General features: G+C 36.0%; 2 protein-coding genes and 1 pseudogene across 2 annotated transcripts; all 3 read right to left on the bottom strand.

Annotated features, from left to right (window-relative positions):
- Positions 1 to 493: 493 nt before the first annotated feature.
- Positions 494 to 6170, bottom strand: LOC136216585 (large ribosomal subunit protein eL19z-like; annotated as a pseudogene).
- LOC136223085 (nuclear pore complex protein NUP155-like) lies at positions 1116 to 2240 on the bottom strand. The gene is made up of 3 exons (XM_066010886.1): positions 2055 to 2240; positions 1690 to 1895; positions 1116 to 1272 (listed from the first exon to the last, which is right to left on the bottom strand). Exons 1-3 carry the CDS (start codon positions 2148 to 2150, stop codon positions 1116 to 1118), a joined length of 459 nt encoding a protein of 152 aa, XP_065866958.1. The 5' UTR covers positions 2151 to 2240.
- A 1636-nt stretch (positions 6171 to 7806) lies between the features above and the next one.
- Positions 7807 to 10357, bottom strand: LOC136227705 (uncharacterized). Its single transcript, XM_066016768.1, has 3 exons — positions 10075 to 10357; positions 8254 to 8377; positions 7807 to 8112 (listed from the first exon to the last, which is right to left on the bottom strand). The coding sequence occupies exons 1-3, from the start codon at positions 10224 to 10226 to the stop codon at positions 8074 to 8076; spliced, it is 315 nt and encodes a 104-aa protein (XP_065872840.1). The 5' UTR covers positions 10227 to 10357; the 3' UTR covers positions 7807 to 8073.
- Positions 10358 to 26357: the final 16000 nt, after the last annotated feature.

The raw sequence follows: 26357 nt of genomic DNA, 5'->3' as shown, positions 1-26357 counted from the left end.
AGTTTATTTATTTTTCTGTTTTAAGCAGGATATAAAGGAAGTTAAGCATGAATTATTTACTCCCCTTCTTATCCAAATTGGTCGAGAGGCTGAGAGATTGTGAGACAACATTGTTTGTTCAGCTTCTAGCAGGTGAGGTTTCATTTCAGTAATTGAAAAGAATTTTCTCAATAGGTTTGCAAATGAGCAGCTAGATGGTTGGTTAAATTTGCTGAGAATTGTAATATTCTGTTGTGGTCATCTGTTATTTGTTTGTTTGTAAAAAGTCTTTTCATGTGAAAAAAGGAAAAATTAGCTGGTGGATCTGAAAGCATATAAACATGAGTCAACATATAAGAAATAAACTACAGCTCAGGTTCCAAAATTCTGTACTTTAAAGAAACAGAACATTCCTAGAAAAATGAAAGCAAAATAGCTTTTATGAACATAAATGAAAACCATGCATATCAGTATTAATTGGATATCAACCTTCAGCATTTATCAGATTCTGCAATCACTTGATAGATTTCTTTGTTCCCTTAGTCTGAGTCTGCTGAATAGCAGGTGGCTGTGGTACCTTTTCTCCCAGCCCTGTGTAAAACGCTCCTCTCTTCTTGCAATATTTCTCTCCCTGCTTGCCTTACTCCTTGCACATTTAGCCTCAAACTGGTAAGGCAAGGTCTTTTCTCTTGCTTTTTCAGCCATTGATTTATGGATACTTTCCATCGGCACGCACTTGTTGGGTAAATTACATACGTGGTGTACAACCTTTACCGGTAATCACACTTTGGTGTACAACCAAAATTTTGTCACACTAAACTGTACAACCTTTTAGTGACCTCCCACTAAAGTGTATAGCAGGTAAAAATGACCGGTTAATGCTCAGTCAACGCGCCACCTCAGCTTTGACCGGTCAAAAAGTCAAAAAAATTCAACCACTTAATATAAAATTACTTCTATACCCCTATCTCTCCATATCTTCATCTTCTTCTTTCTATTTCTTTCTCTCTCTAACCTCTCTCTCTTTGAATTTCTTTATCTCTCTAACCTCTATCACTAAAATCAATACCATCAAATCCTTGTAGGAAACTTCAAATTTCTTTCTCTCTATAAACTCTCTCTTCAAATTTCTCTCTCTAACCTCTCTCTCTCCATGATGACAGGTTCAGAACTGAACCAAAAACATAACTATCTAACAATCCACTCTCCATGACACCCCTAGGGGAACCAATAAGACCACTACTATCATTTGCATTCTTCGCCTGTAGAACAGCACTACCCAGGTATTGGCGCCTGAATTAAGAAAATGAATGAATCATCAGATGATAATTGCTCCATGGAAAATACATAAAAATTGAATAAGGAAAAGCGGAGAGTTGTTGTGATACAATTTGAGCTAATGTTTATTTCTCGTTGACTGATTGGTTCCACAATGAAATGGAAAAACAAATTCAGAGCTAATTAACTCAAGAAGTGTTCTGCATCAGCTCTCATTGCCATTTTTATCCTAATATATTTGCATGTCTATGTGGCCTTACATCTGGGTTTTAATATAAGAATTTCCTATAGAAGTTAGGTAAGATTATAATGAACTCTCCAGTCCAAGTTAATACAGAGAACAGGACCAAAGGGATTAACACCAACTTCTTGCTGAGGAGATAGACAACGATAAGAAATACATAAATCCACAATGAAAGGGAGACTGCTGACCTTTGTTCAAGACTAGGAACATCTCCTGCATCCATTGAGCGTCTTTCAGCCAGTCTAAGCAATATGTGAGCAGCAAGCATATGTTGTCGCTTCATTACATAATATCCAGCCAAAAGCTCAAAATATTTTGCTTGACGAGAAGTTACAAGAGCTCCTGAATGACCAACAGGAGAAGATGCAGCAGTTACTGCAGAAACAGCTCGGCCCTACAAGATAACAAAAAATTTACTAGATGATGTTAAATGCAAAAAAAAAAAAAATATCAGAAACACAATCCAAATGTCCACGCACTTTAATAGGACCAATGAGAGTTAGGAACTAACAGATAATGAAACGAGTCTATGTTGCCAATAGACAACCTTTACCTCTTGTGATGATTCACGGCCTGCATTTTGTAGAAAAGGCACTAAATCAGGGCCTCCAAACTCCAAAAGCTCATTCTCAAGACCCAAATCAATCATAGTTCGATACAGATATTCATGAAACAGTCTATCAGATGACTGGACACCAAGCTGAACAATCTGGCAAATATATTTCCTTCGAGAAGCCTGATAAAAAAACTGGTCCCGTTGCAACAGGCCTCACTGGAGAACCAAACTCCCTTGTTGAGGACTCACCTAACTTCTACAAAGATAGTTATGTTTTTGGTTCAGTTCTGAACCTGTTATTATGGAGAGAGAGAGAGGTTAGAGAGAGAAATTTGAAGAGAGAGGTTAGATAGAGAAAAAAATTTGAAGTTTCCTACAAGGATTTGATAGTATTGATTTTAGTGACAGAGGTTAGAGAGAGAAAGAAATTTGAAGAGAGAGAAAGAAATAGAAGGAAGAAGATGAAGATATGGAGAGATAGGGGTATAGAAGTAATTTTATATTAAGTGGTTGATTTTTTTTTACTTTTTGACCGGTCAAAGCTGAGGTGGTGCGTTGACTGAGCATTAACCAGTCATTTTTACCTGCTATGGGAGGTCACTAAAAGGTTGTACAGTTTAGTGTGACAAAATTTTGGTTGTACACCAAAGTGTGATTACGGGTAAAAGTTGTACACCACGTATGTAATTTACCCCGCACTTGTTCTTGAACATGTTACCTTTCACTTTCATGTACATCTCATGGTACATGTGCTTGTCAATTTTTTGGGCTTCCTTATAGAAGTCGTCTGAGAACTCGCAGTCTCCTTCATTCTGTGAAGACTGGAACGTAAGTGAATCTTCGTTGGTTTCCTGATGATAAAGCCATCCTTCACAAGCTTTCTAATGTTCTGCCTTGATTCGGCCATGGATATTTCATTACACTCATTAGGATGTAGCCAGACCTTCCTTTTCCTCACTTGAGAACGCTAGAGGCTAGCCGTTTCTGCAGTTGCAATGACACAATTGTTCCTGTTCGTTTTCTGGCATAGTTGCTGCAACTAGAGGACAAAGCCTTACATATAATTGATTTATTGTTGGAAAATAATGTTAGATACCAAGCTTATGTGCTGTTTTCAAAGGTTTTAAAACTAAGATCCTAAGTTGCAAAATTTTCCACCTTGAGGGACCTAACTGAACTTCCGTGCTTTTCTAGTATTTCATAGCATATGAGACATACTTCTGTTATCTATAAGCATAATTTTATCAGTAAAGTCAATTTTGGAAGGTATCATAAATGGGACAAGTTAAGAAAATTTATCAAGCAATACTTAGTTTAGAGCCCTTTAATTAAAAGTAGGGAAACTTGTTTATACTCCATTTAAGGAAAACTTTCTCAAAATGCTTAACTCTATTTCATGCGTCTTCGTGGCAAGTTGTGAATCCTACAGGTTTATTTAAATTTCGAGTCATTTTTATTGTAGAATATTCATTTAAAGCTGTGAAGGCCGCTTCCATTACATCCATTGCAGCTCGTGGGATGGACTCTGTCTGTGTTGTCACACAGGTAAGTGACCTTCTCAATTTTTTGATCTAGAACTCGAATGTTTTTGCTTAATTTGGAAATTCACGTCTTGAAATTTAAGCAGGACAAGCTTTTGGATCGGACTAGTATTACCCATCTTTTCCCTGTTACCAAAGTACCTTGGATTACTGGCTACTGGCATAACAGCTCAGCTTCTCTTTCCCTCCTGTGAAACTGCATTTCTTTTTATGATGTGATGCACTTTTAGTTTAGTCACTACAGAGTTTAATGTTGTTCAATAAAGGTTATAGTTTTACGTGTAATGTACACATTGTGAAGCATGATTGGACACGCAATGATAGGAATGATGGGAAATAACGTAGATACATCTTTTTTTCTACACTATCAAAATAACCTGTTGACTGCGGTTTCTCTGAACATTTGTGATGGAAAGCCTACGTGCTAGAAGTTTTCATATTTCTTTTCCAGACTGCGACCTGATAATTCACCCTCTCTAGTTACGATCCAATACAAATTAAATTCAGGAAAATGTTTAATGTCTAGGTAAATACTACTGAAACCAGCTTGAGCTACTCATGAATGAATCTTCTTTAAAATCTCAACTCTTCTTTGCTTCACATTTTGCCGCGTTTGCAAAATATTCTGGTTTGTACTGCATCTGCACCCTTGCTTTTGGTTAACTCTTATGGATTATTAGCATGAAATTTCATTTTCTTTGTCAATTTACAGCTGATGCAAGGACTTTAGTCCAACAAGCTCGAAATGAGGTAGCTGAGTTTCTGTTCAATATGGTTATGAAATGCCCATGGATGTGTTGGCCAAATGGTATTTTATTACTATTGCATTCTTATGATCTTCTATAATGCTCAATTATTAGTTTGTACTATGTTTTTCAAAAACTAATGATCTTTTATTAGTTTGTAGTACGTTTTAAAAAACTAATGATCTCCTATAAGGTCATTTGCTCTTAATTTTTCAACTATTCCAAAACTTGTCTGCCATTTTCATAGCCTATTCCAAAACATGTCTTGGCTATTATTTCCCCTGCTCTTGCTATGATTTCACTCTCCACGTCTCTCTCTCTTTGTGCCCAGAAGTTGTGAGTTTACTCCACCTGTTTTGAGTAGTTGTTGTGGACTCCACCATTACGCTTGCCATTGCCTATATTTTTAGAAATTAATAGAAATTTTCGTGTCAGTATCTGAATGTTCAAGTTTGGTTGACCTGCTTAGATTTTCGTACTAAATATGGTCATGAAATGCCCTGTGGATGTATTGGCCAAATGGTATTTCATTACTATTGCATTCTTATGATCTTTTATAATGTTCAATTAGTAGTTTTTAATATGTTTTCTCTCTAATTTTGAGTAGCTCCCTTCAATCCAAATCATTATCTATTTTAAATATTTTTAATGAACGTATTTTTAATCAATATAAATACTTTTAATGTGTGTATTTTTAATCATTATAAATATTTTTAATGAGTGTATTTTTTTATCATTATAAATACTTTTAATGAGTGTATTTTTAATCATTATATATAGTTTCTAGTAAGGGTAAATGTCCACTCATTGTCAGCTAATAATGAGCGAAATTATTCCGCTCATTAATACTTTTAGTAAGAAGGGCTTCCTCAAGGGGAAAATTCTGCTCATTAAAAACATTTAATGAGTGGAATTAGACTTCTAGTGATGGTTTTTCCCGTCATTAAATCTCATTTTTCTTGTAGTGCTTCGAGAAATACAAAGAGGAGTCTTTCAGCATTTCTTGCCAATTCCCCTTGCCGAATTTGCGAACACCAACCCATAGAGAATCAAGCTAACCAACTTCCAAGAAAAAAAATACATGTCGAATATCAGAATCTTCATGTAAATAATAGAAAATTGGATATATTAGATAGAACATAAAATTCACATACGTCAAGGGGTGGACTATGACAATGAAGATGATAAGTGCGGGGGCATGTTTCGCAACAAAGCAATTCTCCACCGACATCACATACTACACACTCCTAGTAATGCTGTGAAACATAGCAAAAACATAGAAAACAAATCACCAGAATGTCATAGTAAGCTGAAAATTCAAGTTCGAGAAAACCAATAATGTAATGGGAAATCCTTTAGCAGATTATAACATAAAACTACTCTTTCCATATAGATGTGTTATGCTAAGACGGCTAGTTTGTAGCATTTCTTCTTATTCTCTTCATACCAAAGAAGAACTAGTGAATGGCTTAACTTATAGAATTAATTTTACCGCACTCCTGTAGAATTTTAAGCTTTATGGGAAACTTAAAAGAATGATGAATAAGTAATCTAGATAACAGCTTATTTGATAGTTTAAGAAGTATATATTATGAAATACTATAACATAGACTAACATATCAAGAAATATAAAGAACCAAGATTTTAGGAAGAAAGAGAAATCTTACCCCATCTGCTCCTACTTTTCGAGGAGAAATATTAGATGAGTTATCCTCATTTGTTGCACCAGAATTAGATGAGTTAGGCTTTGATTTCGTTTGTTTCTGTGAACGATGTTTCCTTTTATGGCTGCTCCCCTGATAACTGCCTTTCCGCTTATCAATCATGTTGGGAGACAACTAAATGACAACGGAGCTCCAACGAAAACCTACATTTGTCCGATGATACTGAAGATTAGATAAGTTTCATCATCACATAACATCTTTAAGACCATATTACATCTGAAAGTTCATAATAGAATGCATTAATAGTTTCTGATCGAAACAGAATGCAGAATATTAGCTAAACTGGAAGGACAGGAAAAGGGTGTTAGTGTCAGAGATTAATATAAGATATATGATTGGGTCTTAATTATCAGCTTGAGTTTTTAGCTAAAACGGTTCCATGACATAGTATCAGAGCCTCTAGGATCAAACGGTCGAGGATTCGAGTCCCGGCAACTTCATTAATTTGTGATGTCGTGTGGGGGTGTATCAGAGATTAATATAAGATATATGATTAGACTATCCTCTTTAGAGCTATAAAACAGTAACCCTAAACCACAAATGAGGGAGAGACATGTAAAGGAGAACAATCAAACACTGAAATCTGCTAACAAAGTATATTGCAGTGTATGGGAGAAGTAAGAAAATAAAAAAACCGAACCACACAGACACTTCATATTTATTCTGCAGATTTTTTGTTTTCTAAGAAAAAACAAAAATAAAGATTCAAAAATAAATTTCCATTGAAAGGCAGGATATAATTAGAACTCCGAAAAACAATTCTCGTTTTCCTAGCACACATAATATCAAATTACATAGTTCAACGAGACTTATCTTTGTTATCAGGATGTACCATAGTTTTACTTTGCACTAATGTACTACTCAACGAAATCAAGAAAAACAAAGCTTTTTAGTTTATATAAAATTATAAGGCATATAGTTTAGCCCATGAATAGGATTGAAGACATACATTCCGAAATCCCTGAAGACATTCAACATCAGATCATAGTAAGCAAACACCATAGATACATTTGCAGTTCATGAATGTACCCTACCAGATTCATCTTATCTTCAACTAACAACTCAAAAAAGTACCAATTGAGCATATAATATTATATCTCTTTTACTTTATGAGGTATAATATTTGTCTTTCACATTCAACAAATCAATCCTAAAAATCAGACCTTCATCCACTACAAGAAAATAGCTTTTCTGTGGGGAATTTTTCCCCAACAAAATATCGAATTTCGCCACTATAGGTTTTACTGGCAAATATTGAGTTTGCCACAATAAGTTCGCCACTAAAACCTATAATGGCAAAAAATGAATTCAACACAAATAGCTAATATTTAGTGGTGAAATCAATCTCGCCACAAAACACGTGTTCGCCACAAAAGATACATCTACTATGGCAAAAATTACGCCACAAAAGATATGTTTTTGTGGCGAAACATTACCCCTCAATAAGCAAAGCTAATGTGGTGAACAAAGATGCCACAAAATTTAACTTGGTTGTGACAAATAAACAGCGCCACAAAAGCTGTGTTTTTGTGGCCAAATTTTCCCCATAAAAAATAACTTTGTTGTGGCGAATTAATTTTGATCCGTCAGCAATAGCCAATATCAATTTATTTTGTATTCAGATTAGTAACCCGTATTAATTTTATAAATATGCAAAAAACAATTTGAGCAATAATTATTTATATTTTCTTAATACATTTTATTTGAAATGGTATTCGAAATGTTAGCACGATTATCATGAAAAATTGTAAATATATATATAACATAAATCATAATAGTAGTCAACAACTAAAGCACTGCTTTACTTAAAATTGAAAATTTCAATACAAAATAGTTGCACTTTAAGTATCTAATTAGTTTTAACTACAAGAAGTCCAAGCGCAAAAACACTATTTTTCTCCACCTCATGCTCGGAGAACTTTGGCCTGATTTCACCTCTCACAAACGGTGGTGGTTCAAGATGTGTTACCAGTTGAGACACAACACCTCAACTCCATAATCATATTCACAAATTCCCTCTACAAATAAATGGAGACCAAGCTACCTGAAAAGTAATGTTAATGAGTATCATGCCTTAAAAAAATTACAGAGCTACATGTCAATAATTGGTGAAATAAGAAAATACAACCTAATTGGTGAAACAAGAAAATATGTTCAATTTAAACTATAATGAAATAACAAGTACCTCTAATATTGTATTCAAAGATGCATTCACCAAAGTAGGAAATGCTCTTGTTCCAACATAGGCATCTCCTTCTACTGATACATGCTCAAATCTAACTTCAATCTTAAGAATCTCAATTCCTACCCTGTCAATATCAACAAATTCAGAACTCATTTAAAATAAAATTAAAGCATTAAGAGTCAAAAGTACCTGTAACGTTTTTTAACGTTTTTTAATGTTCTTAAATTAAAGGGTAAAACTGAACTAAGAGCATAACCATGTGGGCAAAATTGCACCTAAAAAATGTTTAGTACTAAAAATGCAATTTTATCCTCATTGATTTAAAAATTGATCAGTATTTCAAACAGAGTTAATGACAAAAATGTTTGAAAAAAAATGATGAGAGTAGTTGAAGCAACCTATCAGTTCTTTCCCTAAGTCGAAGCAGAAACTTCTCATTATCCTCTTCAACACCTTGAAGGATAGTCTCCAAAAGTTGTTTCTTATCTTGCATACCAAGATTAGTAACATCAATCTCTTGATAATCAACAATTTCATTATCTAAAACCTGCTTCAAAATCCCTTTCCTTAGCCTATCATAAGTTGGAAGCCTCTCTATTGCTGCCCATTTGAGGTCTTCTTCATCTCTTTCACTCCGTCCAAACACATCTTCTTGATTACCCCATACTTCTCTTATACTGCTTCTACCCGAACCCCAACTTTTCCTGTTTCTTGAAGCTGATAAATTCCTACTCATAGACCTGCTTATTGATCTTGCAAACTCTGCTTATTGATCTTGCAAACTCATCTCTAACTCTAACTTCATCTCCGTGCTTAAACGTTACAGCCATTAATCTTTCTTAATGAAACTGCATCAATTTAATTACAATTGGAGGAGATAAACAATTGTTGATGGTTTTTATATATTAAGAATGGAAAGTCATGACATTGACGGGTATTATAGAGTGATACTGAGTTTTGTCAAGTAACTCAACACAAGAGATTTAGTCTTCTCATCTAGGAATCTCAATACGGCCTCTACAAGACAATATGGCAAGGGGTTCACAATCTTATTTTTCAAGAAAGAGGCATTGGTTTAGGGATTAGGAAATTACTCACCTAGGTTCAAAGCAAACTGATTGCTATTTCAATAGAATTGAATGCTAAAACCATTAGATTCAAACTCTCAAAACCCCTAAAGTTTGTTTCAGGGATTAGGAAATAAGAGTCATTATTCTTCATTACCTACACTTACCATTTCAATTCAAAAATTTCTTGTACATAGTTTAACCAATCATTTTGAACTAGAGCCATAATAAACGAACCCACATGATATAATTACATCCAAACACAAGCACATAAATTCTAGAGTGACAAAAATGGGGAACTCGAGGATCCCCAAAATATATCAAAGTCCATCACGGTGCAGAACATAAAGTCATGACATGAAAACCTCAAGCTAATTCACCAAGGGGATTCCAAAAAACCTCAAAGTGTCAATAATGACTTATAAAAAAACCAGTTAAATCAATCCAGCAACACAAAAGGCAAACAGAGCAAACCAAAATAGGATCCCTACTTAAAGCCAAATTCATCACAGCAACCAGGGGAAAAAAGTCATCAATTTCTCAAGTAACCAAGACATTTGTTTGATTCTAAAATCAAAATACATAAAGAGAACCTCGGGCTCCAAATCCGAAAAAGAGATCATTTGAGCAAGCAACAAAATGACCGATTAAGCAAACTGAAAGAGGAGTGTCAGGAACTCCATAACTTTAAAATAGACAGAGAATTCAAGAGTAAATAAAAACTTTAGGTTTGCTAAACAATAAAGCGGTTTACCTTGTTGAAGGTGGATTTTGAAGCTCGGATAGAACGATTTTAGGTTTGATAGGAAGAAATTTCTTCAAGGAAAATCGCCCAGAACAGAAGCCGCTGCCATTTGAAGGAGAACTGCCAGTGAAATCGGAGGAAGGCAGATGCAGAATCACCATTGAACGATAGCATCCCTTTAGATGGTAAGAGAAAGTGGTGTTTGTCGCCGTTGAAAGTGAGGAAGAAAAAGAGAGCGATCGTATTGAGACAGAGAAGCGGCGCAGGAGACTGCCGAAGAGAGAGAAAGATGAATTAGGTTATACTGGAGAGAAAGAGAAATAATCACGTTTCTATAAGATTATATTAAATATAGGGTTAAGGTGCAAAAATACCTTTAATGTTTTGGATCAGGAGCAATTTTACCTCTAACGTCTAAAATGGTGCAATTTTGACCCTAACGTTGGAAGTCAAAAGCAATTTTACCCTAACGTTAATAAATTGGGTCAATTTCAGGCACTATTATAAAACATAGATACTTTTGTTCCTTATTCAGCACCAATTGCATAATAATTTGTTCTGAAAAAATGATTTCATGTTTTTTAATTTAATAATAGAATTTGATATTAATATTTCTAAATTTGGTGAATTTTTAAAATTTATTTTGTCTAATTCATACAAAAAGATACTATATTTTTTTATTTTTTTTCACATCCCAACGTATGTTTATAATTTGTTACTGATAAAATGACACACGTATGAAGTGTAGATGACAAGATTCATGACCGAGAAGACAGTTTGATGAATTATTTATCAAATTGACCCAATTTATTAACGTTAGGGGTAAAATTGCTCTTAGCTTCCAACGTTAGGGGTAAAATTGCACCATTTTAGACGTTAGGGGTATTTTTACACCTTAACCCTTATATATATATATATATATATATCATTTAAGTATTTAAAATATATTTTGTTTGTTTAGGCGGTTAAAATTGCCGCTCATTTTTCACAAACTTTTGTGGGGAAAATATTAAATTCCCCACAAAATATATTTTGTTTTGTGGCGAATCCAAAATTCCCCATAATATAGTGCTTTATTTATGGCGAATATATGAACCCTCCAATAATGCATTAATTATTGTGGCGGTTTTCAACTTCCCCATTAAAAAATCACTTTTTGTGGTGAAGACGAGTTTCGCCACAAACGCCTCATATTCAGTGGCGAATTAATTTCTCCCACTAAATTTTCCACACTAAAAATTGATTTTGTTGTAGTGATCAAAAGCCAAATTCTGAAAACCTAGAAATTTGACAAGGAAATTGAAGCAAAACCAAACAATCAATCCATCATCTAATCTGTAAGATGCCGATACATCAAGCCATAGCTTCGAAATGTACCCAAAATCAAAAGAAAAACCAATAGACAAGTATATAACAATAGGAGTTTTACCTAGAAAATGAGATAAAGGAGAAGAATTCAGCATTTTTAAAAACTTGAAAAGAATAGAAAATGAAAATCCAATGCAAAGATAAAAATTAAAAAAACAAATAGAAGAGAAGAATTCAGTAGTAGTTTTACCTAGAAAATGAGATAAGGAGAAGAATTTCAGTGCAAATGGGGAGAGAGAGTGAAAATGAGATAAGAAGAAGAATTCAATAGCAAAGTATAGAAAATGAGAAGTCAATTTATTAAAAAAAGAAAGAGAGTAATGGCTACCATATTGAGAGAAGAGAAAGAGAATGCACCAGCATCCAGAAAGAGAAAGAGAGTAATTTTTTTAATGCTCAATTTGCATCCTAACCTTTACATAGAAGTCAATTGAATCCCTAACCTTTCAAAATGATCAATTCAGTCCTTAAAGTATACAATTTTCACAACATTTTGAATATCCGAATCCCCTCAATCAGAGTTCGTATGCGCGAGTTACAATTGTAATATGAAAATGTGTCAAATCTGCCATTAATATGAATAAGAGACTTTCCACCTACAGCATCCAACTTGACGAGGTGCTTATACACGTCGATAAGGTGCAGGGATTAAATTGAATAAACTTGATTTATGGCTTCGTTTTACTTCTGAATCCTCGTCTTAAGCCCCGACTTCAATAATTATTTGTGATGAAACCTTGTGAAAAATCCGGAAGACACAAGAAAATTACTTAGATACATGAAATGATGAAAGTATAAAAAAAATACCATTAGAACTTATTGAAATAGTACGGAATAAATAGTAATTAAGTACGAAAAATTGTGTAAATTACGTCGATAACAACATTCCCAAAATTAAGCTTTGTTTGTCCTCGAGCAAAGAAAAGCTGAAACGAAAATTATATGGTCGAATAAATCAATGCAAGGATATGATTATTTTAATCGAAAATGAACAAAAATTCTATATTCAAATCTCAGACTATTTCTTTTGATAAAACTATTTGTTTTTACACTCTTATTTTTAAACCGTCATTTTTCATTAAGTTGAATAAAATTGAACCTATTTAAACACCTCACCTGGAAGTCACTCTCACATTCAAGTGTTTAGTGTATTTTTCACTCAAGTCGTTATAAAAACACTCTCATGGTTATGTTTGATATTAGTAAGAACAAATACATTAGCCTTTACCAATTTGGCCATAAAAATAATTCTTTGATATTGGAAAATGCTTGGATGTTTTTATTCATGCTTATTTGTCTCATATATACTTTAAATTTAAAAGTTTTCTTTTGTAAATGTTGAGTTTGGGTACTTGATTGAGAATATATTTAGAGCAATTAAGATTCATTTTTACTATAGAAAGTACATAAATTTAAAAAAAAAAAGAGAAAAACCACATCTCTTAAGATTATGATGGATTCTGAAATTTGAGAAAAAAGGTTAATGTACGTGCCTAATATGGACGTTTTATCCTATCTTTTGGGGTAATTTACGGTTTATTTCTAAGCTAAATTGTTAGGTTTAGTGCTAGTTTATTGCATATTTCAATAAATTAGCAACAAGTAATAAATTATGTACCTTTAGTTAATTTTCGTCATTTTGAATAAATAAAATAAATAAATAAATCAAGTAATCTCGGTGTTCATTACTGTGTTTTGCAGGACAAATGTATGAGATGGAAAAGGCGATGAATAAACGTCCACGCGGAGCGTAAGATGTACCACGCGGAGCTTAAATCAGTGAGAAGTGTTTGATAAACGTCAGCAAATCATTCACGCAGAGCGACAAAAATATAACTTCAGAAGCTCATCCATGCGGGGCTTGGGGTATTCCACGCGGAGCGCGAGGTGTCAGGTCACCTTGTTCACATTGAGGACAGATTTGACATATTTTTGTATTTTCATCGTATCTCCCTCATACGAACTCGGATTGAGGCGATTAAAATGCGTTGAAAATCTAAAAGAAAGATATACAAGTGACTAATAATGTCATCTCCAAATTCGCAGCGTAACAGGCTCAAATAATTAATCTAAGTTGCTGGACGTGTTGAAGCTTAAGAAATCTTTCATGGGTGTGAAATATGCAAAGGAGAAAATAAGAAAATAATGAAGCATCACATGCTTCATTATTCTACATCAAATTCAAAGTCTTCCTACCACTTTTACACACATTCAAGGTCTCCATTCACATTCAAAGTCTTCTCTTCACACTATGTAATTACAATTATGACCCAAGCTTGATTTGTGTATAAATAGGAGTGCTTTATTGGAACAAAGCAGAGAAAAAAGTAAAATAAACTCAGAAAGTGATTGTGAATTGCAGATGTTATTCAATCAGTGGAAAGCCCAATTTATAAGCAAACAAGAAACAAATTACAGCAGAAATACAGATATTTTAGCCACTAAATCAGTCATAATCTTATTTAACTAACTATCAGAAAATCCAGGAACAGGTCTTCAACAACCAAAGACTGAGTCCAAGTGCTATCAGTTATGAATCAAATTATTTCAACATTCCCACTTGATTCATAAGTGCAAACACCAAGTTGATTTCTAAATCTGACATGCTTTTCACTTGAGAGTGAATTTGTGAATATGTCTGCCAATTGCTCATGGGTACTGCAGAATTTAAGAGTTATCAATCCATCTGCAATTAAATCTCTGATGAAATGAAACCGAATGTCGATGTGTTTTGTTCTTCCGTGCATTGCTGGGTTCCTGGCAATTGAAATTGTTGATCTATTGTCACAGAAAATCTCAGTTGCCTCCTTTTGTTCTTGTTTCATATCAACAAGTAATCGCCTAAGACAAATTGCTTGACAAGCAGAAGAAGTTGCTGCAACATACTCTGCTTCAGTGGAAGAAAGGGTTGTGATTCCTTGCTTCTTGGAACTCCATGTTATAGCTCCTGAACCCATACTAAATACACAGCTTGAGGTGCTTCTTCTATCATCTAATGAGCCAGCCCAGTCACTGTCTGTGAAGCCAGTCGATTTGAAATCAGGAACATTAGAGTACCAAATCCCATAATTGGTTGTTCCAGCTATGTAACGCAAAATCCTCTTGGCAGCACCAAAATGTTGTTTAGTTGGATTATGCATAAACCTGGAAACCACACCAACAGAAAATGCAATATCGGGCCGAGTATGAGTCAGATAAATTAAACCACCAACTAAACTTCTGAACTTCTTTGCATCTGCTTTCCCCGAACCATCTTCAAGCTGAAATTTTTCATTAACATTCATTGGTGTAACAGCCATATTACAATTTGACATGTTACACCGTTCGAGAAGATCTTCTGCATATTTTCGTTGAGAGATAAACATTCTATCTTCTCCTTGTTTAATCTCTATTCCAAGAAAATAATGCAGCAAGCCTAAATCTGTCATCTCAAATGTTTTCATCATACTCATTTTGAATTCAGAAATGCTAGACTGAGATGAACTCATGTAAATTATGTCATCAACATAAAGGCAAACCAGTAAGACATCATTGCAACTTGACTTCTTACAATATAATGTAGGCTCATTTTCACTCCTTTTAAACCCATTTTGCTGGAAAAATTAGTCAATCTTGCTATACCATGCGCGTGGAGCCTGCTTCAGCCCATGCAATGCTTTTCTCAATTTGTACACCTTGTCTTCTGCTCCTTGAACAATGAAACCTTCAGGCTGTACAACATACACTTATTCCTCCAATTCCCCATTTAGAAATGCTGACTTAACATCAAATTGATAAACTGGCCAACGTAATTGAGCAGCTAATGCCAAAAAGGTTGTTACTGTTTCAAAACGAGCAACATGAGAGAAAGTATCTTCGAAGTCAATACCTTGCTTCTGTGAATATCCCTTCGCTACCAATCGAGCCTTGTGCTTTTGTATACTACCATCTGAATTGTATTTTGTCTTGAACACCCACTTCAATCCGATGGGATTTTTATCTTCAGGTAGATTAACAAGCTCCCAAGTGTCATTTTTCCTGATTGCCATCCGTTCCTCCTCCATTGCCTTGCGCCATTCATCTCTTTCTGCTGCTTCATTGTAACTGAGTGGGTCCGACACCATTAAAGCGAATGTGCAGGTCTCATAAATTTCAGCAAGTGGTCTGTATTTTCTAGGAGGTGTTTCATCAGATGAGGAGCTATTTATAAGTGTTGAGGTTCTGGTATTTGGGGAATTTATCAGGCTGGTATTTGATGAAATTGTAGGGCTAGCATTTGGTAAACTTGTGGAATTGTTATTTGTGGAGTTTGTGGGGCTAGGATCATTGAAAGTTGGGTTTGTTGGTTGAAGTTGTGTTGGAATTTGAATTTGTGAATCATCATGGTTAACTTTCCAATTCCATCTTGCATTTTCATCAAAAATCACAATCCTGCTAATGATCACTTTGGCACTAAAAGGATTATATAACCGGTATGCTTTGGATTGAGAAGAATACCCAATGAAAATACATTTCTCAGATTTTTCATCAAGTTTAGAGCGAAATTGAGAATTTACCAAAACATAGGCTATACAACCAAAAACTTTCAAGTGGCTCACCGTGGGTTTTGTTCCTCGCCAAACTTCATGTGGACTGCGATTAAGGACAACCTTGGTTGGGGATATATTTAACAAATACACAGCAGTTGCAATTGCTTCTCCCCAAAAACTATTTGGCAGCTCCTTTGCTTTTAATAGACTTCTTGCCATCTCAACCACCATGCGATTCTTTCGCTCTGCCACACCATTTTGCTCAGGTGTGTAGGGTGCTGTCAATTCCCTACGAATTCCACTTTCTTCACAAAATTTGTTAAAAAAATCAGAACAGAACTCTCCACGCCTATCTGTACGAAGAATTTTAATATTGGCATCAATTTGCTTTTCAACCATTGCCTTGAATTTCCTGAAATTCTCAAATGCTTCCGATTTATATTTCACAAAATAGATCCAACTCATACGACTATATTCATCTGTAAACATCAGAAAATATCGACTTCCACCGAATGATTCAGTATTCATAGGTCCACATAAATCAACATGTATTAATTCAAGACATTTTGAGGCCCTCCAAGACATATAAGTAGGAAATGAATGTCTTTGTTGTTTTCCATAGATACAACCCTCACATAAGTCAAAAGGATTTATTTTGGGTAGTCCAAGAACCATACCTTTATGACTTAACACCTTCAAACCTCTGTAATTCAAATGCCCATATCACAAATGCCATAACTTTGACTCGTCTGTCTCATCAGCAACAAGAGCATAATTCTCCATATTTGAGACTTCAATTAGAAACATTTTATTCTCCGTCATAAGAACTCTTACAATAATTTGCCTGGATTTCTTATCTTTGATAATACATGGCCCATCATCAAATAAAATTGAATGCCCATTACCCATCAATTGTCCGACACTTAACAAATTATGGGCCAAATTTGGAACAAAATAGACATCACAGATAAGTTTTGTGTTACCATTGCGAGTCTTTACTACTACAGTGCCTTTCCCTTCAACCTGAATTGCCTTATTGTCACCAAGCCTGACACTTATCTTGTGAGACTCATCAAGTTCCTTGAACTTTTCTTTCATGCCACACATATGATTTGAACAACCGCTGTCCACAAACCAAACATCATTGGAAATAACAGCTGCATCTACTTTGGCCATGAACAAATTACTATCTTCTTCATCTTCTTCTGCAAAATTCATTTGTTTCTCCTTGAACCAACAATCGGCTTGGATGTGTCTGTAGTTCTTGCAATGGTAGCATTGAATATTGCTCTTACTGCCTCTTTGCCAATCAGATCAACCTCGGCCTTGACCTCTGCCACGTCCTCGGCCACGAAATCCTCCTCTCCCTCGGCCTCGACCTACTGAATGAAAATCTCGACCTGCTGAATGATCACCCTCTTCAAATTTGCTGGCTGCCTCTTTCACCTGAAATGCTTTTTCATCGCTCTTTTCCAGCGATCGATTAATTGTTGACTCGTGAGCTTGAAGAGACCCCATCAATTCGTCAAAGGTAAAGATTGACAAATCCTTAGATTCTTCTATAGCAGCTACCACATGATCAAATTTTTGAGTTAAACTTCTAAGAACTTTTTCAACAATGGTCTGATTTGTGATTTGCTCGCCATAGGATCGCATTTGACTGACTATTACCATTGCTCTTGACAAAAAATCAGCAATTGGTTCTCCGTTCTTCATCATCAAGGTCTCAAAATCACGCATAAGTGATTGCAATTTCACCACAAGGACCTTCGAATCTCCTTGAAACTCCTTCTGCAAAATAGACCAAGCTTGCTTCGAGGTCGTCGCTAATGCGATTCGTGAAAAAACGCTATCATGGACTGCTTGTTGAATGATTACTAGTGCCTTTGAATCATTCTTTCGGGTTTCCCGTATTCTGTCTTCATCATCAGAGTCATCAAAGTCGAAGTACCCTTTTTCTACCAAGTCCCAAAGATCTTGAGAGCGAAGTAGAGTTTTCATACGAATACTCCAGAATTGATATCCTTCTCCTTTGAAGATGGGAATGAGTGATTGTGTTACACCCATGGCATTGCTATTACTGCCCATCTCTATTGCTCTTAGTGTTTCACTCAACTCACGTGTTTACTCTCTACTCACTCTCAGCTTGTGCTCTGATACCACAAATGTTGGAACAAAGATCAATTAGGAGTAGAATAACTTAATTATTATCGTATCACTCCATGTTCCTTCGGGTAATTTCATTAGTGAAAGATCAATTAGGAGTAGAATAACTTAATTAGGAGTTGAATAACTTAATTAGGAGTAGAATAACTCAATTAGAAATAGAATAACTTATCTAGGAGTAGAGTAATTTAACTAGGAGTAGGTTAACTTAAACAAAACAAAATCGAAACCCCCCAAAGCCTATATAACATCACACGACCGAGTAGCTTGATACTTGCAGCAGTAGATCCTGTGGATTCGATACATGGACTTGTCCAGATTTTATTACTTGATAATGAAGGGGTACACTTATCCCTTAGTGAGTCTCACCGTGAGACGCATCAAGTTTTTAGCGCCATTGTCGGGGATTTACTTTTCCAGCAATATCGAACCAAAGGTCGAATTTGTTAGTTTAGGCATTCCTTTTGTGAATATCCTTTGTTTATATCGTTTATACTTTTTTATTATATAATTCTTTATACTCTTTTATACTTGTTAAAATTCCATAGCTGTGATTTTTAGTTTTATACTTGTTAAAATTTTGTATTCATAGCTGTAAAATCTTGCTTATCAACTTTTGTGCTAGAACTTCACTTTTTCTCAGCATTCTCTGATCAATGAATTGGCAAGAAAGAGTCGACTGGCAAGCTCCAAAGTTTACAATACCATCAAGACAATATATTCATGCCCTGGAGAATGAGGCTCCCAATCCCTCCATGCCCAAGTTAAATAAGAAAATGGATATCTTGATGGCGAAACTGAGCCTCAACACCAATGAAAGTGTAAGTTTTGTGGGTAATCACCAAAGGTACAATTCTAACCCCAATTCTTATAGCTTTTATGATAGTGATTGGAGGAGACCTCAACACTCAAATCTGTCCTACAGGAACCGTAACATGTTGAGGCCTCCTTGCCCTCTATTGCTGCGAGAACGGGCTTGCTTTCGACCTCTCCCTCCTAGTCGAGTCCACTCTCCGCCAAATGAATAAAAAGAAGCGATCCAGTTTGGGTTTAGGTCATCTGGTTACATTTTTTGCCTCCTCCGCACTTGGGAACGACGTCCTTGATGGGCTCCCCAATTTAGCCCCCTGCCCCATTGACAAGTCCTCTTTTAAAAACCTCCAAACCCCCCCTTCCAGTCCGGGTGAAAGTTCGGGTGCCAGCACACAAGTCGCGGAGGGATGGGATTCAGATTTTGATTTGGACGACATTCCTACCGGTCGCTCCTACACCACCAACCTCGACTTCTAATCAATTCATACTCGGTTGGACGTGTTGAAAGGGCAACCACCGGTAAGATCGGGCTTCTATGAATGCCCATTTCGACACCCTTGAGGCGTACCACCTCATGGATCACGCCGCCCTCGCCACCCGCTTCGACACTCTCGAGGCCTAACGCCAAATGGACCGGGCCAACTTTGATTCGTTCACCCACGCCTTTTGCTCGCACTTCCACATCGATTGCCCCCCTCACCCGCCTCCATAATAGTTTTAGGGTGTTATTTTCTTTTTTTTGTGTTTTAGTTTTGTTTTCATGTTTTCATTTTTTATGCTTTTATGTTTTAGACGTCTTTGGAATTGAAGTCTAGTTTTTCACGCGGAGGGACATACAACCCCGCACTAGTCGTTGGTCTTGCACTTTATCTTTATCTATATTTTTTATGTTTTTCATGTTAATTAAATATATCGTTTATGTTTTTTGTTTTCAAGTTCGTTTATCGTTTAATTTCGTGTTTCGATTAATAAAAGTTTGGTTTACGCGGAGCGTGCCTTTGGCCAAGCTCTGCGTAAACTAGACTCTGATTCAAAAATTTGCTCTAATCATGGTTCATGCGGAGTGTGCCTTTGGCCAAGCTCTGCGTAAACCAGTCTCTAGAATTCAAAAAGAAACAAAATAATTAAAAACCAAGCTCCGCGTGGCACAACTTAAAAACGAAACAAAAAGAAAAAAAATAATAAAACAAAAATAAAGATAAAAATAAGATGAAAATAAACAAAAAATCAATAAAAATAGAGTCAATTAAACTAAATAATTAGCTTAGTAATCATTCCGGCACATAACCCCCTCGGAAATAAATTAAAAGTTACGTTATTTGTCCTTAAAATAGGGAAACACGTGATTACAAAGGATTGGTTTAGTTAAGAAATTTTAGGTATTGATTCCGAAACTAGAAAATTTACGGATAGTCGAGATTTGCACTCAACAAATGCAACGAGTCCAAACCCACGAGTTATCTCCATAATGAAATTAAAAAAGGCAATAAAAACGGGATTTTTGAAAATTTTACGAGAGCTTGAAAGTAGACAATTAAACCCGAAATCAATGTGAAGTATTTTGAGCCTAAAAGAGTTCGTACGAGGACTCTATTTTTCTTCACGACATTTTGTGTGCTTTTGCTTCACTCAATTCATAGAGTTTGCAGTAAATACCGAGTTAAGTACATTTGTTTTGGTAAAAGAACAATAGATGATAAAATGAGCTCACTTAGGCTAATTCTTTCTTGTTGATTTTTTCTCGTTTTTCGTAAACCCTTCGAAAACCCCGTCAAGCCTACTAACCAATTTCTTTGCCAACACCCATTTAACATTTAACCCTTTTTCTTCTTGTTTGAACACCCAACAAATTCAAATGCGTCGAATTACCCAAAAAAAGCAAAGATTCTAGCAAGAAAATACAAATCATCTTTTGAAATCGTTTTTGTGCCACTCTCGGAATAAAAGATATAAATAAAAAGAAAAAAAATAGTAAATAGGCTTTCTCAAGATCCACAAGAAATTTCAAACTCATCTCCCGTACTTGCTAGAACGAATCAACAAAAAAACGATGCAATCACCAAATTCGGTGTTCGAACACGAGTTCCTAAAATTAACCCCTAACCACTAAAAAGCCTCACCTACATTACTACCCCCGTCCGGGCTTATTTTTAATATTGTTCGACCATAACATGGATGGAAAAACCCGGATGAACATGCAAACTCAGTATGATTTTGGTTAAGTATAAAGAAGAGCATATAAACAACAACCCACCAAAAATTGTGTGATAAGAGTGACATACATTGGTGAGGTAGAATTAAGCTCTCCATGAATAATCAACCCCTGTTAATATTGCCTATTAAGTTTGATCATGGAGGTTTCAAATAAGTTATGGTCACTCGTCCGCCAATGATTGAATACATTTTGGTAAAATCTTGGTTTTGGAATCACGCACTTGGTTAAACCAACCGGATGATCGAACAGCGAGCCAAGCAGCGAAGCCAGTCTTGCCTTAGTTGCCATGACACGTCAACTGATCTTGTGCGAAGAAGATGAATAGCAGTGGTAGAGTCAGATTCAATCCATAGTCGGTGCCAGTCTTTTTCCCAGGCAAATTCTACTGCAAAGGTAACAGCACGCAATCCTGCAAAATGAGCATAAGAGCTTGGGATTGGAATCACGAAACTTCCTCTTGAAAAGCCTCGCCCCTAGAAAAAAATACCACCTACTCTAGCAGTACCAGGCGTCCCCATCGCAGAGCCATCCATGTTTACTTTCGTCCATCCGGGCGGAGGTGGAATCCATCGAACTGGGATGAAATCAGGAGCAGGTGGAGGCCGCATTCGCTCCACTGTAGCACCAAAAGGACAGTGACGGGCTTCGTTTATGAGACTTTGGAGCTGCATTATAGATCTTTGGATTGAGGGGAGCTCTTTCTTGAAAATTGGCGCGTTTCTGATATGCTAGATAACCAAGCAGCAGGTTATCATGTTGTAATTCCACAGTTTTTCCAACATTCGCCTAACGCCCAGTTACTGCAAAGCTGCAAAAAAATCACAGAAAAGAGCCGGAGGTGGAAGCATGATGACAAGTAAGGTTCCCAAGGCCCACTAGAGACCTGCACTAAACGAATAAGTAACAAATAGATGGTTAATATTTTCTGAGGCACACTTACAAAGCTCGCATCGTGATGCAATATTGAAACCTCATGCCTGAAGCACATCCTTTGTGGCAACCTTTCCGTGCAAAAGCTTCCAACAAAGCATCGACCTACTAGGAGGGATAAATCTGCGCCAAATAAAATGCCCATAGGGAACTGCTTCTACAATATTCAATTGATTATTATAGAACTCCTTGACTATAATTCTTCCGTTTATCACGGTTTTCTAAATACAGATATCTTCCTTATCTAATCCTCTTGAACCCGGAGAATATTTCCACGCACTGTGGAGGGCAAGTGGTCAATTTTCATCTAGACGCCCTCAACTAGGAAATCATCAATGGGAGTGAACATCCATGCTTGCAGTTTAGGCTCGATGCCGAGCTGATCCGCAACAATTGGCTCAATCCATTTGTCAGTCCAGAAGTTTAATTTTGAAGTTCTCCCAATCCACCACTATATTTGGTTATGGAGCTTCTCAAAGCACTTTTTGCAAGCCGACCAGACGAAGGAGTTGTTAATGCAGGTTCTAGGGGTCCTATAGAAGGTAAAAAAGTGAGTTTTCAAAAGGTTAATTACCAAGGAATTTCCCTAAACTAATTCCCAACAAAATTTTCCCACAAGAACTAAATTGCAGAGTCTGAAATGCTTTAAACCAAGGCCGCCAGTGACAGGGCTTTTACAACAAGTCAACCATGCCATAGTGACCAGCTTCCGCACACCCCGTTTTCGAGACTAGAGAAAATTTCACATCGCGATTAATTTTGTTTTGACAGAATCATGGGCCATTGATGGATAAAAAAAGAATGAATTAGCACCCCAGTGATAGAAGACTTCACAAGAGTCATACGCCCGGCCATGGAAAGTGCAATACATTTCCTTTGTGCAAATTTCTCTATGAAATGATCACCAATCGACATTAAATGTCGAGATTTTGGCGTACCTTGAAACAGGGGCACTCCAAGATATATAAAAGGTGGCTCTGCTAAGCGGATACCCAGAATAGAGGCAAGCTGGTTTGTTCTATGAATGGGGATTCCTTTCCCAAAGAAAACATCCGATTTATCCTAAAAAACTGCCTGACCAGAAAGCGACCCATAAAACTGGAACAATTCTCGAAAGGCAGACATGTTACGCTTTGTTGCCTTGCAAAATACCAGCATGTCGTCGGTGTAAAGTAAATGAGTTGGAAAACAAGACATGCTCGTATAAGCCATAGGAGAGAAACAACCTTCCCTTTCATTATTATTAAACCACCTGCTGAAGAAATCCTCTGCAATGCCGAATAAGATTGGACATAAAGGATCCCCCTGCCTGACACCACATGAGAAACCAAAGTATCCACATCTATTTCCCTTAATGAGAATCGAAATTCTAGATGATGTCAGAATGTTCAGTATCCAATCTCGGAATTGAAGCGAAAAACCAAAAGATTCCATAATGGCAAGCAAGAAATTCCAGTCAATCGTGTCAAAAGCCTTGCGAATGTCAACTTTCAGAGCCATATTTCCCCTAAAACATTTGTTGTTTAATAGATTGACTCCCTCAGAAGCTGCGGCAATGCACTAATGAATACTCCTCCCTTTGATAAAACCGAATCGATTTACTGAAACAATTTTCGCGGCAACAATGGCAAGCCTGTCCGCTAAAATCTTAGCAATGATTTTATACAAGAAATTACTCATCACAATTGGTTGAAACTGTGAAACTTGAATAGCTCCGTCAGACTTAGGGAGTAAGGCTATAAGGTTCGAATTCATACCAAGAAAGATGTAACCTGTGTCAAAAATAATGAAGAACCATATTACAAACATCCTTACTGATGAGTGTCGAATTCACCAAAAATAAAATACCTACTATTGGAACTAGAAAACTTTAGTAAATGTGGAGTAGGGTCGAATGCACAGAGACTAGTCGAATTATAACTTTTTGAAACTAACAATTAAAAGTAAAGAGGGGGGTTTGGTTTGTGGAAGGAATTGAATATAAGATAACAAGTAAAAATTAAATATCAATAATTAAATAAATGAGAAATATGTATGAGAAAGATTCTAGCCAGAGGTTAGGTTCGAGTCTTGAATTGAACCAATCGATCATCGATAACAGAAAATATAAGTTTCAACCCTTCAAATAAATTAGCTATGGTTATTAAAAAGCACTAACAACATATCTCTTCTTACCATTTAGATAATCAGGAAACGTTCACTAATTACCTCTAATCAATCAAACAGTTCTAAACAAGCTTTAGAATTTAATTTGATTGAAAACATTAAATATAAAAGAGATGCTAATTCTACTCAACAATCACACAAGCGGGATTATTTAAAGCATATCAATCTCAATTCACAACATAGGTTAAAAGTTTGTCCACAATCAACTATATTATTTGCTACTTGTATCAGATGATTTAAACGATTACGTATTTAAACATCCAATTAGCAAAACGATTGCAAGTAAATAATTAAATCAAGGATTCAATAAAATCACGCAATACGAATAAGAACAGAATGGAAATCAATTACTTGAAATAGATGAAAAAGATGAAGTACAGAATGATCTCACAATTCCATTGTTCAAGACCTAAATCCTCTAGCTAGAAATTGGAGTTTAGTTCCTCATGGAAGAGAGAATAAAGCGCCAAAGATGAAGAAGCTTGAAGAAGAATGATATTGCTGGAAGAAAAGGTCGATGATGAAAGATGAGCATCCCTCATTCTCTGTTTGTCTCTTAAAACGTAAAATCCCCACTCTTCCCACCTTCCATGTTGTTCTCTCAAGAGAAAACTAAATAACTACCCATAAAAATCTAATAATAAAAATCCTATATAGAATTAAACTCTCATTAGGATTCTATATTTTGAAATCCTAATAGAATTAAATCCTATAATAATGTCTTAATATAATTAAAATTAATAATGAAAATTACAAATAGTAAAAATCATGAAATAAAAGTCTTCCAATCATAATCTAACTCTTAAATTCGGACTGGTCCTTACCCATGGGCATGGGTTAGGACAAATCAGCTTTTTAGTGAATAATTTCCTTCTTCAGTATGGCCTAAGCCATGGGCATGGGTTAGGACCTGACAGATTTCTCCAATTTCACTTTAAGCTCCATAAGATTAGCATTTTAATCTCCAATTTGAATTGAATCTCCAAAAACACCTATAAAACACAAAACAAGATAAATAAGCACCAATAAAGTAAAACTAACATTAAACTAAAGAGAATTAAGATATAAAGATGTACATAAATATGGACACTCTTATAGTAGTAAAATGGAAACCAGAGAGGTTTTGTTACAATGGAAGGAAGAAGGTCGAACAAAGAAGAAGAAGAAGAGAGACTTTTCGTTTCCTGTCTAAGTCCAAGAAGAAGAAAAAGGGAATCCGCATGATATCAAGTACAGAAGCCACATTAAGTACAACACGCCACTCCTAATTGATTGCTCCAAAGGCCTTTTAGTCTTTGTACAAAGGCTAGGGGCAATTCTGACTTTTCACACAAGTAGTAGATTCTAGAAGAAGCTGCATCAGCTTATCATGGAATCAACCACACTCAAGCTCACCACAAATCCATCTCCACCATCCATTGCAATCAATTAGATCAATGGCCACAATTAAGACACTTGTTTTATTTTTCCTTGCTCTTTAAGTTTGCTTGATAGGCACACCTAATATTACAATATAAATGTAATAGTTAGCTATGGTTTTAGCCCTAATGAGAAATACAAGATATTGATTTCTTACCTCATTCAATTAATATGGTATCAGAGAAAATACTTTGCTAAAGGTTTCACTTGTTGAACCACTATGGCTGCTCCATTGATTACTTCCAACAGTCCCTATCACTTGCCTCAAAATGAAACTCCGGCATTATCCCTGGTGTCCCAAGTCCTCATCGGACCAAACTGCCACCAATGGTCAAGGGCCGTGAAGGTTGCCCTAATGTCGAAAAATAAGTTTGCCTTTGTCGACGGCACCATCCAAGCTCCTGCACCTGAAGATGCGATGTACAACCAATGGGAGAGGTGCAACAACATGGTCATGTCGTGCATCCACCATGCGTTGTCGCCATCCATCGCTCGGAGCATCATGTGGCTCGATAAGGCGGTCTAAGTCTGGGCAGACCTGAAAGAACGTTTCACACAGGCGGATTCACTTAGAATACTTGAACTGCGTAGAGAGATACATAGCCTCAAACAAGGGAATGGTAATATTTCAGACTATTACACCTGTTTGAAAATCTTGTATGATGAGTTGATGAACCTCAGGCCAATGCCCAAATGCACCTGTAGAC

The sequence above is a fragment of the Euphorbia lathyris genome, chromosome 1 (genome assembly GCF_963576675.1).
Source record: "Euphorbia lathyris chromosome 1, ddEupLath1.1, whole genome shotgun sequence".
Lineage (NCBI taxonomy): Eukaryota > Viridiplantae > Streptophyta > Magnoliopsida > Malpighiales > Euphorbiaceae > Euphorbia > Euphorbia lathyris.
Note: the sequence above shows the minus strand (reverse complement) of the source record. Positions and strands in the feature narration are given on the sequence as shown.

Coding starts and splice junctions, on each gene's coding strand:
- LOC136227705 (XM_066016768.1), bottom strand. CDS start 10,226: ATGGTGATTCTGCATCTGCCTTCCTCCGATTTCACTGGCAGTTCTCCT. Junction 8,378..10,074: donor CAAAATCCACCTTCAACAAG/GTAAACCGCTTT, acceptor TGATATTGACAG/GGTAGGAATTGAGATTCTTA. Junction 8,113..8,253: donor CTTTGAATACAATATTAGAG/GTACTTGTTATT, acceptor ATTACTTTTCAG/GTAGCTTGGTCTCCATTTAT.
- LOC136223085 (XM_066010886.1), bottom strand. CDS start 2,150: ATGATTGATTTGGGTCTTGAGAATGAGCTTTTGGAGTTTGGAGGCCCT. Junction 1,896..2,054: donor GCCGTGAATCATCACAAGAG/GTAAAGGTTGTC, acceptor GTTATCTTGTAG/GGCCGAGCTGTTTCTGCAGT. Junction 1,273..1,689: donor GTTCCTAGTCTTGAACAAAG/GTCAGCAGTCTC, acceptor TTCTTAATTCAG/GCGCCAATACCTGGGTAGTG.